This window comes from Meles meles, chromosome 17 (genome assembly GCF_922984935.1).
Source record: "Meles meles chromosome 17, mMelMel3.1 paternal haplotype, whole genome shotgun sequence".
NCBI lineage: Eukaryota > Metazoa > Chordata > Mammalia > Carnivora > Mustelidae > Meles > Meles meles.
Window position 1 is genome coordinate 5,476,784 of NC_060082.1, and position 15,483 is coordinate 5,492,266.

Genomic DNA, 15,483 nt, shown 5'->3' on the forward strand with positions numbered 1-15,483 from the left:
CACAAGTCCTAGGCTTTCCATGCCTCATGCAAATCCCACCCCTAATACTGGGAGAAAGCTTCAGGCTAGAGCTAAGCATTCTGACCAAAACATTTAATTAACAAAAAAATATTACAATAGCAGAGAAAATAATAACAATAAAGAGAAATTAGGAGAAGTAGGAGTCAGGGTAGAAAAAAATGCAAAGGCCTTGGTCCCTAGGAGACCAACACTCCAGCTGAGCTGGACTTAGCCCCCGTCCCTTCCGAGCTCTCCTTGGCTGCCGGCTTCTCATCTTCCCCCACGAGACGAATGTTGTGCTTTTCCCGGAATTCATTTAATTCTCTTCCCTTTGCCTGAAGCTGCTGTGTGAGTGCCTCAATGATCTTCTGTATCTAGAGAGCAAGCGACAGGGATTACGTGAATAGGATTTCAGCACTCCCTTCCCCTGGCTGGAATGGACTATGGCTGGGGACCGACGGAAGGATAATACCTCCGGCCTCACCAAATATTGACAGGAGAGCCCAGACCCTGAAAGTCTGCCTCTCTCAAAAAATCGAAAGTGATTTACAAACTTGAATGTACGTAAGAACCACTTGGGCTGTCTGTTTTTAAAATGCCACTCCACAGGGCACCTGGCTGGCTTGTTGGTAAAGCATATGACTCCTGATCTCAGGGTTGTGGGTTTAGCCCCAGGCTGGGCGCAGAGATTACTTAAAAAAAAAAAAAAAAGCCACTCCACAGGCCCCACCTCCAATTGTCCTGAATCACTGGGTCCAGAAATGATATAAAAATATCATTTATTTTTTTAAAGATTTTAATTTATTTATTTGAAAGAGAGAGAGGGAGAAGGAGATAGAGAGAGAGAGCATGAGAAGCGAGAAAGAGGGAGAAGCAGAAACCCCGTGGAGCTGGGAGCCCAATGCGTAACTCCATCCTAGGACTCCAGAATCATGATCTGAGTGGAAGGCAGGTGCTTAACCAACTGAGCCACCCAGGCGCCCCAGGAAGCTGCATTTATTTTTTTATTTTTATTTTTATTACTTATTTATTTATTGGACAGACAGAGATCACAAGTAGGCAGAGAGGCAGGCAGAGAGGGAGGAAGGGAAGCAGGCTCCCTCCAGAGCAGAGAGAGAGCCCGATGCGGGGCTCGATCCGAGGACCCTGGGATCATGACCTGAGCCAAAGGTGGAGGCTTTAATCAACTGAGCCACCCAGGTGCCCCTATTTTTATTTTTTTAAAGATTTTATTTATTTATTTGACAGACAGAGATCACAAGTAGGCAGAGTGTCAGGCAGAGGTGGGTGGGGAAGCAGGCTCCCTGATCAGCAGAGAGGCCGATGCAGGGCTCGATCCCAGGACCCTGGGGATCACAACCTGAGCTGAAGGCAGAGGCTTTAACCCACTGAGCCAGGCACCCCAGGAAGCTGCATTTTAGACTGTCGTCCAGATGACCCGGATGCAGGCATCCACGGACTACACTGGGAGAAACACGGCTCTCGCCGCCTCCTCTCCCCCAGCTCAGCCAGGTCCCAGGGCGCAGGGCGAGAGGCTGGCAGTCCGCATCTACTCCCGTCTGAGTCTAGACTTAGAGCATCCTAACAAGCGCAGGCTGACAGGCTCCTGTCTTCAACAGGGGCTCCCACCTGCTCGCCTGCACCCGGCTCCCCTCCCGCGCCCCCCTCCCCCGCGGGCGGCCCCCTCACCTGCTCCTTGTTGTTCTCCAGGGCCGGCAGCACCTCCTTGACCGTCCGCTCCACCAGCACGCCCCCCACCATGCGGTAGCACTTGCGGGCCTCATCCACCTCCTTCAGGGTGTCGATCACCAGGCTGCGGGGTTGCGAGGGGAGGCGGCTCTGAGCAGTGGGACCACCCCGCGGCGACCGCCCCGCACAACCCACTCTCTCTCCCGTCGCTGGCTGCTCCCCCACCTCCTCACCTGTGCTCGTTCAACTCCATCTCCAGCTCGGCGGCTTTGGATGCCAGCCCCCGCTGCTCCTGCCGAAGGCGGTTGAAGCCAGCGATCACCTTAGGAGAGGAGAGAGTGAAGTGAGAGAGGAGACGGCGGACATGGAAGAGGCTCCAGCAAAACGCAGAAGGGAAGCCTGGACACTCCCTCGGAAAAGGGGTAGAATCCAAGTCTGTGATTCCTGCCGTTTGTCTGTCTGAATTCCACCCACTCAGCGCTTCCGGAGAGCCTGCTGAGACTGGGAACTGGCTGCCCCTCTTGCAGCTTCCAGGTGGTGAGGGACAGAGGCAGGTGCTACAGATGGTGGGGGGGGAGCTCCCCCAGGAGCTCAGACTTGCAGGGAGGGAAGGCTGCGACCAAAGGCTCTGTAGTGAGGAACTCTGGTCGTAACCCTCGTTCGGGTCCGCCCAGGAGAACTGCCCTTCCTGAGCTCAGGGGGCTGCTTGTGGGGCTACTGGTCACAGGACCCATGCTCCCTGGCCATGGGGGTGGCAACCTATCCTATACCAGAGCTTCTGCACAGGAACTGATGGGGGAGAGACAAACAGGTCCGGAAGACAGCGGGAGCGAAGACAACTGTCGCGCACAGATGATCCGCCGTCCCTCTGCCTGAAATCCCCAAAGCTGCCCTAGTTCTTGAACTCGGTGTGACCCAGTTCTTGAATCTCTCTTTTCATTGTGTTCAATTCTCGGAAAGACCCACTAGCCTTCCGAAATACTGCTTAAAAAGAAACCCAAAAAGTTGGCCAGAGTCTGTTTCTGTAGCCTAGAAACCCTGACTAACACAGGCTTGTGGAGCCGCACGGCCTTCCCTGGAGCCTGAAGGACCAGAAACTGGGGGAGAAAGGGGTGCAGGAGGGGCGCAGGAAGTCGCATATGTAAAAGCCAGAGGAATAATCACCGCCAGGTTCTTGCTGCCCAGAAACAGAGCAAGGAATTAAAACGGCGTGAAAGCCTGACTGGGCAGCGCGCTCGCCATCCCCATGACTCTCAGCATAGGGCTCTGAGGACTGTTTGGAGAGAACATCATGTGACAGGCAGAAACTATAACGAGGGCAGAAAATTATGGGGGGGGTGGGTGGGATGGGAGGGGAAGAAGAAAAGGAAAACCCGGGCCCCAGAGACAAAAGACCAGGTTTCGGGTTCTGTCTCTGCCACATACCAGCTCTATGGCTTCAGACATTCAACCGTTTGGCTCTCAACCCTGGCTACTCGTCAGAATCCCCAGGGGAGTGAAAAGTGTGAAAAGTGGCGCCTCAGGACATTTACACAATCACTGGGTGAGGCCCAGGCCTCAGTATTTCTTACCTTTTTTTTTTTTTAAAAGATCTTATTTATTTATTTGACAGACAGAGATCACAAGTAGGCAGAGGGGCGGGGTGGGGGGTGCGTGGGGGGGGAGCAGGCTCCCCGCTGAGCAGAGAGCCCACCGTGGGGCTCGATCCCAGGACCCTGAGGTCATGACCTGAGCCGAAGGCAGAGGCTTTAACCCACTGAGCCACCCAGGTGGCCCCCTTTTTTTTTTTTTTTTTAAGATTTTATTTACTTATTTTTAGAGAAAGAGAGAGAGATTGCCACATGCATGCAGAGGCGGGGCAGAGGGAAAGAGAGAATCCCAAGCTGACGGCACTGAGCCCGGAGCCTGGGGCTCGATCCCATGATCCTGAGATCCTGACCTGAGCCGAAATCAAGAGTCTAAGGAGTGGGACACTTAACCCTGAGCCACTCAGGCGCCCCAGACCTCAGTATTGTTAAAAGCTCTCCCACATAATTGTAATGTGCAGCCAGAACCGAGAACCGCGGGCTTACCCGCTCTGAGCCTTAGTTCCCACATGTGAAACGCACACGGGACCTACTCGATTGAGCTGTCGAGTTCATACACCGAGTATGAAAGGTCTCTGTCTGCAGTAAAGCACATGGGCTACTATCGCGGCCCTCTCTCCAAACTCCTGCAGCCCGCTCCAGTCCCTCCCACTCCGCCGAGACCAGAGAGACCACCCACCCTAACGGCTGCCCGAGCCTGCTCTCCAGCTCACATCACGTCCAGCCTCACCACCACTAAGGACCAACCACCTGAACCTCACTAGGATCTTCTATCTCTAGCTCTTTCTGCAAGGCTCATCTACAGCTAGTAAGATCCTAACGGCCACCCCGACATCCTTCTACTGCTCACAAAGCCAAGGAACGGGTCTGATGAGGACCCTGCCACTCGCGTGGCGAGCTGCCTTCTCCCGGCCCCCACCTGTCCATATCCCTCCACTCCGTCCACTCGTTCCAACAGATGCCTTGAAAATCGAAATCCTCTATAAGCCTCTCTCCCTTCGCCTCCACTGCCTATACCAAACTATTCCACTCATAGTTAGCTTTTTCTCCGGTCAGTGTTACAGATCAAAATAATTTCACCTACGAAAATTCCATAACTAACCAGATTCTAGATGCTCCCCTAGCACCCCGATGACCCACTCTTCTGGATGAATGTTGTTAAATACACCAATGAAATCAGCTGAAGAGTCTAAGATTTCTGAGGCCTAAACTTATTTTCCTTAATAATTAGTAAGAATCAGGGCGCCTGGGCAGCTCAGAGAGTTGAGCCTCTGCCTTCGGCTCGGGTCAGGATCCCGGGGTCCTGGGATGGAGCCCCACATACGGATCTCCGCTCAGCGGGGAGCCTGCTTCCCCCTTTCTCTCTGCTTGCCTCTCTGCCTGCTTGTGATTTCTGTCTGTCAAATAAATAAATAAATAAATAAAATCTTAAAAAAAAAATTAGTAAGAATCTACTTCCCAACCACCAATTTAACATAACTAAAGGCAAGGGAATTGGTTTGTTTTTTTTTAAATTCTAACTTTTCTTCAAACATTCTTGCTAATTAACAACCTGTATTTCCTCCTGGTCCAATTTATGAACTTGTAATCAAATGTCAAACTAGAATAAATCTTGTTAAATGCACAAGTTATCCACAGTTATTATGGAAAACTTTAGCCACTGGTACCCTTAAAGAAAATGAAATCTCTCAGCAGCTGACTGTAACCTAACTGGAAATTAGATGCCACAGAAACAGGTATTAACGGGCCGTCTCTGGGCTCTGCCACATAATGAAGACAGAGACTGTGATGCAGCCCCACATTCTTCCTGTTAAAATACAACTTTTCTTAAGATTTTATTTGTTTGTTTGACAGAGAGAGAGAGAGAAAGAGAGACCACAAGTGGGCAGAGAGAAGGGGGGAAGCAGGCTCCCTGCCGAGCAGAGAGCCCGATGCGGGGGCTCCATCCCAGGACCATGAGATCATGACCTGAGCCGAAGGCAGAGGCTTAACCCACTGAGCCACCCAGGCGCCCTCTACTCTCTTCCTTTAAGGAGCAACACCGCAGGTGGAAAGAGCCCAGACTTGGGTCCGACATGGGTTCACATCCTAGTTTTCCATGTTGTTTGGCCAGTTACTAACTTTTCTCTTGGTTTCCTCATTTATAAAATGGATCTCATATACCACGCGGGAAGGGTTTCTAAACATCAGCACTACTGATATTTTGGGCAGGAGAGTACCTTCTTATGGGGGGGGGCAGTCCTGAGCAACGCAGGAGATTCAGCAAGCTTTCGGCTTCTACCCACTGAGAGCCAGAAGCAGCTCCTACTTGTGACAACAAAAAATGTCTCCAAGCATTACCGCATTTCTCCTGGGGCCAAGTCAAAGCAGGCTGAGGACCACTGCCTCAGGGTAACAAGGAGAACTAAACTGAGGGAACATGTCCAGTGCCCAATACAAAGAAGGTTCTCTTCTCTCTTTTAGCTTCCAGGGCCCTTCGGTTCTTTGGATCTCCTGCCTCTCTTAACACTCCTTCCTGGGACGCCTGGGTGGCTCAGTCAGTTGAGCCACTGCCTTCGGCTCAGGTCATGACCCCAGGCTTCTGGGATAGAGTGCCGTATCCATCTCCTAGCTTGGCGGGGGACCTGCTTCTCTCTCCACCTCTGCCTGCCATTCTGCCTGCTTGTGTGCACACACTCTCTCTCTGATAAATAAATAAAATCTTCAAAAAAAAAAACAAAACACTCCCTTCCTCTTTCTGAAGTTCTTCCTCTCATCCCCACCATGGAGATAGGATCTAAGATTCTTTTCATAGTACTTTATGACCTAGACCATTTCAATTGTCTTGTATGTACTTGTATGGCTTCAACAATTGCCTTTATCCTACTGCCTGCACACTCAGGCCTTCTCAGAAATTCTAGACCCATACTTAAAGAAAATGTTAGAAGAAGGAGCCCTGAAGTCGGTCAGAAATGGCTTCACAATCTAACCATGAGCAAGTTCTCTCTTTTTCAAATCTGTTTCTTCACCAATAATATGAAGACAGAGGCACCTGGGTGACTCAGTGGGTTAAGCCTCTGCCTTTCGGCTCAGGTCATGATCTCAGGGTCCTGGGATCCAGCCCTGCATCGGGCTCTCTGCTCAGCGGGGAGCCTACTCCCTCCACCCCCCACCTGCCTCTCTGCCTACTTGTGATCTCTCTCTGTTAAATAAATAAATAAAATCTTAAAAAAAATAACATGAAGATAATATCTGTCTCGTAGGATATTGTGAAGATTAGTTGGTTACATCAAGGACTTAGGACAATATCCAATATATAACAGATTGTCAATAAATAGCTATTAGTACAGAACATTCCCACTTAAATGTCCTATGGATACCTTAAACTCAGGTCATTTAAAGCTGAACTGATAAAAAAAAAAAAAAAAGCTGAACTGATCATCTTTTACCCCATTTTAAACTGTTCCTTTTCTTGTCTCCCCTCTTTCTTTCTTTGGAAATATTTTATTTATTCATTCAAGAGAGATAGACACAGAGAGAGGCAGAGGCAGAGGGAGAAGCAGGCTCCCTATGGAGCAGGGAGCCCAATGTGGGACTCAATCCCAGCACCCCGAGGATCACAGCCTGAGCCAAAGGCAGACTCTTTTTTCTTTCTTCTTTTCAAGAGTTTATTTATTTACTTGAGTGAGAGGGAGAGAGTGAAAGCACGAGCAGATGAGGAACAGTGGGAGACACAGACTCCCCGCCAACCAGGGAGCCCAATGTGGGGCTCGATCCTGGGACTCCAAGATCATGACCTGAGCTGAAGGCAGACGCTTAACCAACTGAGCCACCCCGGTGCCCCTGTCTCCCCTATTTCTGCTAATGACACACTCTGGCCCTCCAGGTGGGAAAGCCCGGTTTCATCTCTGAATGTGGTCCGACATGGATATGTGGTCCGACATATCTCTGAATGTGGTCCGACAACTAGGATATGAACCCATGTCAGACCACACCCTTGTTGATGGGGTACAACAACTGCCGAATGCACTGCACCTGCCTCAGCAATTTTTCTCAGGCTCACTGACCCCACCCTAGTCCGAGCCTTCACTACCAGGGAGTCTGAACTACTCCCGTAGTTTTCTGAATGATCTCCCTATTTTGGGCTCTCCAAATTTATCTTATACACTGCTGGTAATTTAATTTTCCTAATACCTGGATGACACACAAAAATGTTCATGATATATTAGACTTAAAACACACACTACAGGGGCACCTGGGTGGCTCAGTCAGTGAAGCATCTGCCCATGGCCCAGGTCATGATCCCAGGGTCCTGGAACCCGGCCCTGCATTAGGCTCCCTGTTCAGCAGGAAATCTGCTTCTCCCTCTGCCCTTCCCCTCTGCTCATGCTTGCTTGCGCTCTCTTGCTTGCTCGCTGATGCTCTCTCTAATAAATAAAATCTTTCAAAAACACGGATTACAAAATGGTGTACATTGCATAATACTAATATTATAAAGTATACAAATATGTAAAGAAGACATATCCTCCCTTTCCATCTACACAACATACAAAAACATGGGGCGCCTGGGTGGCTCAGTGGGTTAAGCCTCTGCCTTCAGCTCAGGTCATGATCTCAGGTCCTAGGGTCAAGCCCCGCATTGGGCTCTCTGCTCAGCAGGGAGCCTGCTCCCCCTCCCCCCACTCCTCTGCCTGCCTCTCTGCCTACTTGTGATCTCTCTCTGTCAAATAAATAAATAAATAAAAATCTAAAACAAACAAACAAGAAAAACATAAAGGAGGGGGAGAAACCTCCTTTGGAGTGTATCAAAGGATATATTCCAAAGTGGTAACAGGAGTTATGTTTGCATATGAGGATTATGGGCAATTTCTTATTTTGTACTTTTTCCTATGTTTTCTACATTTCCACAAAGAACATGCCTTACTTCATGTAACAGAAAAATAACAACAGTATATATACCATACATCCTTCTGTGACTCCCTCACCGCTTACATTAAAAAGTTCCAAATTCTTTGTCATGCAAAGATTCAGCTTGCTTTAAGCACCACATCTTTCTTATACCTCATGATTTAGCTAAACTAACCAGTCCCTGCACTTCGTGTCAGCCTGTGCTTTCCCTGGCTCTCCTCTTATCCTACTCCCTAATATCCTATTTCCATTACCACCTGTTCAAATCTAGCCAGTCCTTCAGGCTCAGCTCAAACATCTCTAATAGGATCATGTAGAAATGGGAAAGTATGTCTGTCTGATTCTCAAATCACTCACTCAACTGAAAGCCCTGCTCTTCCAGTTACTGACTCTGGGTAAGTTGAAGTGTCTGAAATGCAAATGTCCTTATCTATAAAGGGAGGCCAATATAACCTACTCCAAATAGCAGTAATTAAATAACAGATCAAAAAACAAGTAAAGTACCTAGTACAGCGTGTTACTTCCATCCATCTTGTTTATAAGGGACACAGTAGCTCACATTTGCAGGAGTGATAAATCATATATATACATATTTAAAAAATTTTTTTTTAAAAAGTCATCTCTAGGGCGCCTGGGTGGCTCAGTGGGTTAAGCCTCTGCCTTCGGCTCAGGTCATGATCTCAGGGTCCTGAGATCGAGTCCCGCATCGGGCTCTTTGCTCAGCGGGAGCCTGCTTCCTTCCCTCTCTCTCTGCCTGCCTCTCTATTTGTGATCTCGCTCTGTCAAATAAATAAATAAAATCTTTAAAAAAAAAAAAAAGTCATCTCTAGGCCCAACATGGGACCTGAACTCACCACCCTGAGATCGAGAATCACATGCACTACCTACTCAGCCAGCCAGACACCCCAATAAATCTTGTATCTTTTACCCAGTGTTCTCTCTGGAACACAAAGGCCACAGAACGTTAAGCAAAACAGCCTCAGAACTCAATTATCACAACTGCTCAGTTTCTTTTGAGGGCTTCCCTTTCTCCATAACCCCTTAAATATTGGTTCTACCCTTCTTCTGCTTCTTTTTTCACTTTCTGTACAAAGCCTAGATGATTTTGCCCACAACCATGACTTTGTCTACCATCCATAAGCTTAAAATTCTCTAATCTGTATCTCAGACTTAGATTTCTGTAACTCAAGGTTTATACGTCAAGGGCACCTGGGTGGCTCAGTGGGTTAAGCCTCTGCCTTCAGCTCAGGTCATAACCTCAGGGTCCTGGGATTGAGCCCCACATCAGGCTCCCTGCTCAGCAGGGAGCCTGCTTCCCCCTCTCTCTGCCTGCTGCTCTGCTTACTTGTGATCTCATTCTCTGTGTCAAATAAATAAATAAAATCTTTAAAAAAAAAAAAAGATTTATATGTTAAACCGACTACTAAAATGTCTCCACTTGAATGTCCTACAAGAAACCCAAATTCAGGGGCACCTGGGTGCCCCTGCTCACCTCGGCTCACATCATGATCTCAGGGATCAAGCGCAGCTTCTCAGCAGGAAGCCTGCCTCCCCTCTCTCTGTCTGCCTGCCTCTCCGCCTACTTGTGCTCTTTCTGTCAAATAAATAAAATCTTAAAAAAAAAAAACCCAAAAACCCAAACTCAAAACCCCAAGATAAACTTACTTCCCACTCCCCACCCCGACATTTCTTATCTTCCTACATTCCCTATGACACCAGCATCCATCAAAGACAGAAATCTGAGAAACATCCTAGATTCCTATCCCTTTTTCTTCGCACTGGAGGTTTGCACTCCATCCTATATATATATATATATATATATATTTTTTTTTAAGATTTTATTTATTTATTTTGACAGAGAGAGAGATCACAAGTAGGCAGAGAGGCAGGCAGAGAGGAGGAAGCAGGCTCCCTGCGGAGCAGAGAGCCCGATGCGGGGCTCGATCCCAGGACCCTGAGATCATGACCTGAGCGGAAGGCAGAGGCTTAATCCACTGAGCCACCCAGGCGCCCTCCATCCTATATTTTAAGCCTGCACCCTAAACACGCCAGGCAGGTTCATGCCTCAGTGATTTTAAGTATATGAGTCCCTCTACCCAGGAAATTCTCTACTTCCTTCTTTGCTTGACTAACTTCTCTCATCCTTTAGAATTGAATTGAAGGATTATCTCTTCCAGAAAAACAAACATACTCTATTCCAGTCACCGTGCAAAAACACTTTGCATGCATTTCTTGTTTAATAATCCAAACAGTGATGAAGCAGGCACCATTATATTTTTACAGGAGGGCAAGGCGAGAGAAGTAACTCATGGAAGGTCATCTACCCATAATAAATCGTAGCTATCTGATTCAAACACAGATCTGCCAAACCTCAGTGCACTTCTTATGCTCTTAGCCGCCCCACTATACCAAAGCTCCCCTTTCCCATCCACTCCTCAAATCCCATCACCTCCGGCTTAGTCAGACGGCCCCTTTTCTAGCTGGCATAAAGAGGGGCCTGTGCAGAATATTGTACATCTCTGCTGTTTGGTTTCTCTTTTCTCAAATGAGTCTGTGAGCGATCTTGAAAACAAGGTCTACTTCATGTATCTGTCTCCCTGTACCAAGCAGAGGGCCTAGCACATGATAGAGCCTCAGGAAATGCTAGGTTCCTTCTCCCTTCCCTTCCACCACAACTCCCCACCCCGGAGGGTAGGAACTATCCTTTCACTCCTCCACAAAATCCTACAGCACTTTGTACCCGTTAGGACACTCATCCTCTGCCCCATGTTAGCATTTTGTACGTCTTCTTTTACTATGAGCTCCTTGACTGCATGTGGCAATTCGAAAAATCTTTATGCAGATGGCTTTGCCTGTAGTAACTGCTCAACAAATAACTGATAAGTGAGCCTGTAATTAAAAGAGCTGTTATGTTTTCCTTCCTATCATGTAGATTTCTTCCCACCTCCACTGAACACTAGCCCCACCACTGGCAAACCATGGCTCCCACGCCACAAAAGGCATTCTGAGTTATTTACCAAACGTCTCCCGATGCTAGACACTGGGGGAAATGCAAACTCGGGTTAGAAAAGGGTTTCTGGTCGCTAAAGAAATTCAATCTAATAATGGCTTGCGAGTCAAAATAGTGTGGAACACTACACTGTTCAAGTATGTGAGTCACGTGGCTCTGCAGAGTGAGGGCGACTGTCAACGTGGTTTCAGGGTCACGTAACAGACCACACAACCAGCCCGTTGACGAGTCCCCGGGATTCGTTACGAGCTGCCTGGCCCAGCCTATCGGGTTTGAGGGTGCGGAGAAGTGGGGAAAGCGACGACCTACCTCCCCTCACAACTGTGCATCCTCCCACACCCCGCATCTCCGGGCTCTGGGCCTCCTGCCGGCTCACCCAACACCCCCAGGGAGGCGTGGCCTCCACCTACCAACCCTCCGGCTCTCTCCGGGGGGCTCGGCCAGCTCCTCCAAGGACCCTCCCCTCTCTAGGCGGCCTCGCAAAGGTGGGAGCCGGGTGAGGCCTGCACCGGCCACAGGATCCCCCCTCTCCCCGCATCGACTCCGGACCCGGCTCGGTTGCCCTCCTTCGCGTTCTCCGCTCCTCACCTGCTCTGCCGACACCGCCCCTTTCCCCGCGCCGCTACCGCTGCTCTTGCCGGTGCGACCGCTGCTCTCCGCCATCTTCGTCGCCTGCTGGGCTACCGGCGTGCGCGGCCCCGCCCCGCCGTGCGTCACATCCGGCCTGGGAGTTACCGCCCACTCGCCCGGGTACCTGTGCTTCCAGGCTGCGGTTCGGTTGGATCCTGCGGGTGGTTCTGGCCGAATCTTCATGTAGGACTTGCTGCCTCTCCCGCCGGCCGCGGTGAATTCCGCCTGCAGTGCTTTAACTTGTGCCACAGAGACGCTGCCCCTGGGAGAGGCGGAAAGGACGGGTTAACTGGAGAGTGGGGACGCGGGTTGGGATCTGCGTGGGTGCCAGTGCCCTCTGCCCTCCACGGGTGGCGGGGAACCAGGGAAGGTGAACTTCCGCTCCGAGACTGCGGGGTGAGGGGTGGAATATGCTTTGAGCAGTAAAGCTCAGCAGGTGCACGGGCGAGGAGAGAGGCTGGGGAAAAAGCGAGGAAGTTTTTCGGAGACGACTCGAACCGGGGATGCGTTCCGCTCGGGAACAGGGCTTCGGTTTAGGACAGATTCCTGGAGGTCCCGGTACTCCGGCGCCGAGCAAAGCCCTTTCCTCCATCTTCCCACTTAATGATCTCTTCCTGTAGCCCATCATTACTCACACTAAAGTGTTTTGAAGACTTGGGGGGTTTTACTGGGAGGGCCCTGATTCAGCCTCACAGTATGAAGAGAGAAGTCAGAGAATCCTAGAAATACACTGCTTGAGGGAGCGGTTGGTATCCTGATTTCTCACCTTCCTCAGGCTGGGCTTCATCGTCAGGTCTCCTCACCAGCTCCTGTCCCTTCTTCTGTGTCCTGGACTCCGGATACCTCGACTCTCAGTACTTCGTGCACAGCCCAGGTAACATGTTTTGCTCTGTCTTCAGTGCCTGTCACTTAGTAGATGCTCAAGAAATGTTTGTTAAATGAATAGAGAGTGGGAAATGGGGGTACCAGCCATTCACAGAACATTTCATCAGTGGGTGCCCTGCGGAGGAGAAAGCAAAGGGTCCTGCAGCCCTCCAGCAACCCATCTGGGACCCTTACTCTTAAACTTCCATTTCCCCGTTCTGGGATATCTGAGTCCTGCCTGTGCCAACTCACAGGGCCAGAGCCATGGCTATCTCCTCCTCTTCCTGGGAATTGCCGCTGGTAGCTGTGTGCCAGGTAACATCAACACCGGACAAGCAGGAGAACTTCAAAACATGCGCTGAGCTTGTTCGAGAGGCTGCGAGACTGGGTGCTTGCCTCGCCTTCCTGCCGGAGGCGTTTGACTTCATTGCAAGGGACCCTGCAGAGACACTACACTTGTCTGAGCCACTGGGTGGGAACCTTTTGGGAGAATATACCCAGCTTGCCAGGTATCCGGGAAAGGGGGAGGGAAAGATAGTTTCTGTGTTGGGCAGTGTCCCCAAATTGCCAGGCGGGAGGGTAGAACACGGAGAAGAGCTGCCAGTGTGGCCTCCTCCCCCTTGCCTGCCTTCCCCCCAGGGAGTGTGGACTCTGGCTGTCCTTGGGTGGTTTCCACGAGCGAGGCCAGGACTGGGAGGAGACTCAGAAAATCTACAATTGTCACGTGCTTCTGAACGACGAGGGTGAGACTTTGTAACTCTTTAGCCATCTCTTTCCTGGCTCTTCTAGCTAAACTAACACTCTGCAGAATTGTTTCTCCCCTCAGTTTGTTTTCCTTGGTCAAGAGTTTTAGGGGTGTTTGTGCTTCTGATCCGAGCTTATGAGCTAGCCACCTGGGAGGAGAGGAACTAAGCTGGGCTTCTAGAACACCAGCACTGAGTATTCCTTCTCCCTCTTCCTCCAGGGTCAGTGGTGGCCACTTACAGGAAGACCCATCTGTGTGATGTGGAGATTCCGGGACAGGGGCCTATGCGTGAGAGCGACTCTACCATTCCTGGGCCCACTCTTGAGTCTCCTGTCAGTACGCCAGCAGGCAAGGTGGGAGCTGTGAAAGGATGAGGCGGGGAAGAGGAAAGTAGTACTTTGAAGTAACAGAGGATGGCAAGCCCTAAGGAGTGCGGTAGGCGGTGGGTATGCCTAGATGCTATGACAAACGGGACGGGACATTAGGCTGTTTTTCATTCATTCCAGATTGGTCTAGCTATCTGCTATGATATGCGGTTTCCGGAACTCTCTCTGGCACTGGCTCAGGCTGGAGCAGAAATACTTACCTACCCTTCAGCTTTTGGATCTGTTACAGGCCCAGCCCACTGGGAGGTAAAAGGACTCATCTTCAAAACATAAGGGCCTTCAGGGCGCCTGGAGGGTGCAGTTGGTTGAGCATTCGAGTCTTGGTTTCAGCTCAGGTCATGATCTGGGGGTGTGGGATCGAGCCCCATGTTGGGCTCTGCACTCAGTGCAGTCTGCTTGGGATTCTCTCCCCCTCTGCCCCTCCTACTTGTGCTCTCTCCCTCTCTCAAATAAACAATCCAGTCTTTAAAAACAAAACAAAACAAAACAAACCACACACACACACACATACAGGACTTCTTTGAACCATTCTCCTCCCTTGGCCCTACCAGCTGAAGGGTTTTCTTCCCCTCTCCACCTAGTGGGAACATTCATTCCCTAGATTGTTGCCTCATTATGCTGAAGAATTAGCATAGTAAATCGTTCCCAGGCAATCACCAGAATGGTCACCATGAGTAGACTGGCCCGTAGCGTTCATCACCGATCAGCATCGCACTAGCTGACTAAGCGGACACCCGTCTCCCCGCCCCAGGTACTGCTGCGGGCCCGTGCCATCGAAACCCAGTGCTACGTGGTGGCGGCAGCCCAGTGTGGACGCCACCACGAGAAGAGAGCAAGCTACGGCCACAGCATGGTGGTGGATCCCTGGGGAACAGTGGTGGCCCGCTGCCCCGAAGGACCAGGCCTCTGCCTTGCCCGCATCGACCTCCGATACCTGCGGCGGTTGCGCCAACACCTGCCCGTGTCCCAGCACCGCAGGCCTGACCTCTATGGCAGTCTGGGCCACCCGCCGTCTTAAGACTTTTGACTTCCGGGAGCTGAGACTCCCGCGTGAGCTGGTGTGGCTGTGACTTGAAGGCAGGACCCAGACGTGGCTCCCCTCACCTGGAGAACCTTGCCTCTCTCCACGGAACACAGGCTCGGCTTCTTGGGAAAGAAGAAACTTTCACCTGAGCTCAGATTTCAGTGTCAGAAAGATGGAGTTTTATATAGTCACTGTTTATTTCATGAAAACTGAGGTTCTGCTGAGGGCTGAGCAGCACTGGCATTGAAAAAAATAGAATCATCATAAAGTCTGTGTCCGGACATCTCCTTTGGGAGCTCGAGGGGGAGGGGCTGGTGCACCAGTGCGGCCAGGCTCCAGCGCTGGCCTCCTGGCTCACTCGCCAGGCCTCCCGACCCAAATAAAAGTGCAACACTCAGTGCATGTCCCAGCCCCGCGCTCCGAAGCTGGGGGTGGGGGCGGGCTACAGAACGGGGAAGGAAAAGAGAAGACAGGAGGTGATTCTCAATGACTTCACTTGCACCTGTGATGCCCTTTGCCCCAGCCAGAAGAAAGCCAAGGGGAAAGGGCCGCAGGCTACATGATTTATTTTCACTTGAACATGGAAGGGAAGTCTCACACTCCCCCTTCCCCTTCTCAGGGGGAGTGTATTTTAATCGGCACCCCCTTCTCCGTCCACCCTG

At 50.5% G+C, this 15,483-nt stretch overlaps 2 protein-coding genes across 6 annotated transcripts; one reads left to right on the forward strand and one right to left on the reverse strand.

The window, feature by feature from the left end:
- Positions 1–78: 78 nt before the first annotated feature.
- On the reverse strand, positions 79–11,891 carry PFDN2 (prefoldin subunit 2). Its single transcript, XM_045982163.1, has 4 exons — positions 11,761–11,891; positions 1,923–2,011; positions 1,690–1,813; positions 79–374 (listed from the first exon to the last, which is right to left on the reverse strand). Exons 1-4 carry the CDS (start codon positions 11,833–11,835, stop codon positions 198–200), a joined length of 465 nt encoding a protein of 154 aa, XP_045838119.1. The 5' UTR covers positions 11,836–11,891; the 3' UTR covers positions 79–197.
- Positions 11,892–11,904: 13 nt separating this feature from the next.
- Positions 11,905–15,089, forward strand: NIT1 (nitrilase 1). 5 transcript variants are annotated; one of them, XM_045982159.1, is made up of 7 exons: positions 11,905–12,016; positions 12,578–12,676; positions 12,921–13,175; positions 13,306–13,409; positions 13,631–13,764; positions 13,918–14,043; positions 14,549–15,089. In XM_045982159.1, the coding sequence occupies exons 3-7, from the start codon at positions 12,931–12,933 to the stop codon at positions 14,813–14,815; spliced, it is 876 nt and encodes a 291-aa protein (XP_045838115.1). In that variant the 5' UTR covers positions 11,905–12,016; positions 12,578–12,676; positions 12,921–12,930; the 3' UTR covers positions 14,816–15,089. The 5 variants fall into 5 exon arrangements, with proteins under 5 accessions (XP_045838115.1, XP_045838111.1, XP_045838114.1 ...); XM_045982155.1 differs by having other exon boundaries at positions 11,905–11,985; XM_045982158.1 differs by having other exon boundaries at positions 11,937–12,086.
- Positions 15,090–15,483: the final 394 nt, after the last annotated feature.

Bases quoted from the DNA above. Each gene is read 5' to 3' on its own strand.
- PFDN2 (XM_045982163.1), bottom strand. From the start codon at position 11,835: ATGGCGGAGAGCAGCGGTCGCACCGGCAAGAGCAGCGGTAGCGGCGCG. The intron at 2,012-11,760 runs GTGAGGAGCGGA...TCCTCTCCTAAG, and splicing joins GGGCGGTGTCGGCAGAGCAG to GTGATCGCTGGCTTCAACCG. The intron at 375-1,689 runs GTGAGGGGGCCG...CTTGCTCTCTAG, and splicing joins TGGAGAACAACAAGGAGCAG to ATACAGAAGATCATTGAGGC.
- NIT1 (XM_045982155.1), top strand. The intron at 12,677-12,920 runs GTAACATGTTTT...GCCAACTCACAG, and splicing joins GTACTTCGTGCACAGCCCAG to GGCCAGAGCCATGGCTATCT. The intron at 13,410-13,630 runs GTGAGACTTTGT...CTCTTCCTCCAG, and splicing joins CGTGCTTCTGAACGACGAGG to GGTCAGTGGTGGCCACTTAC.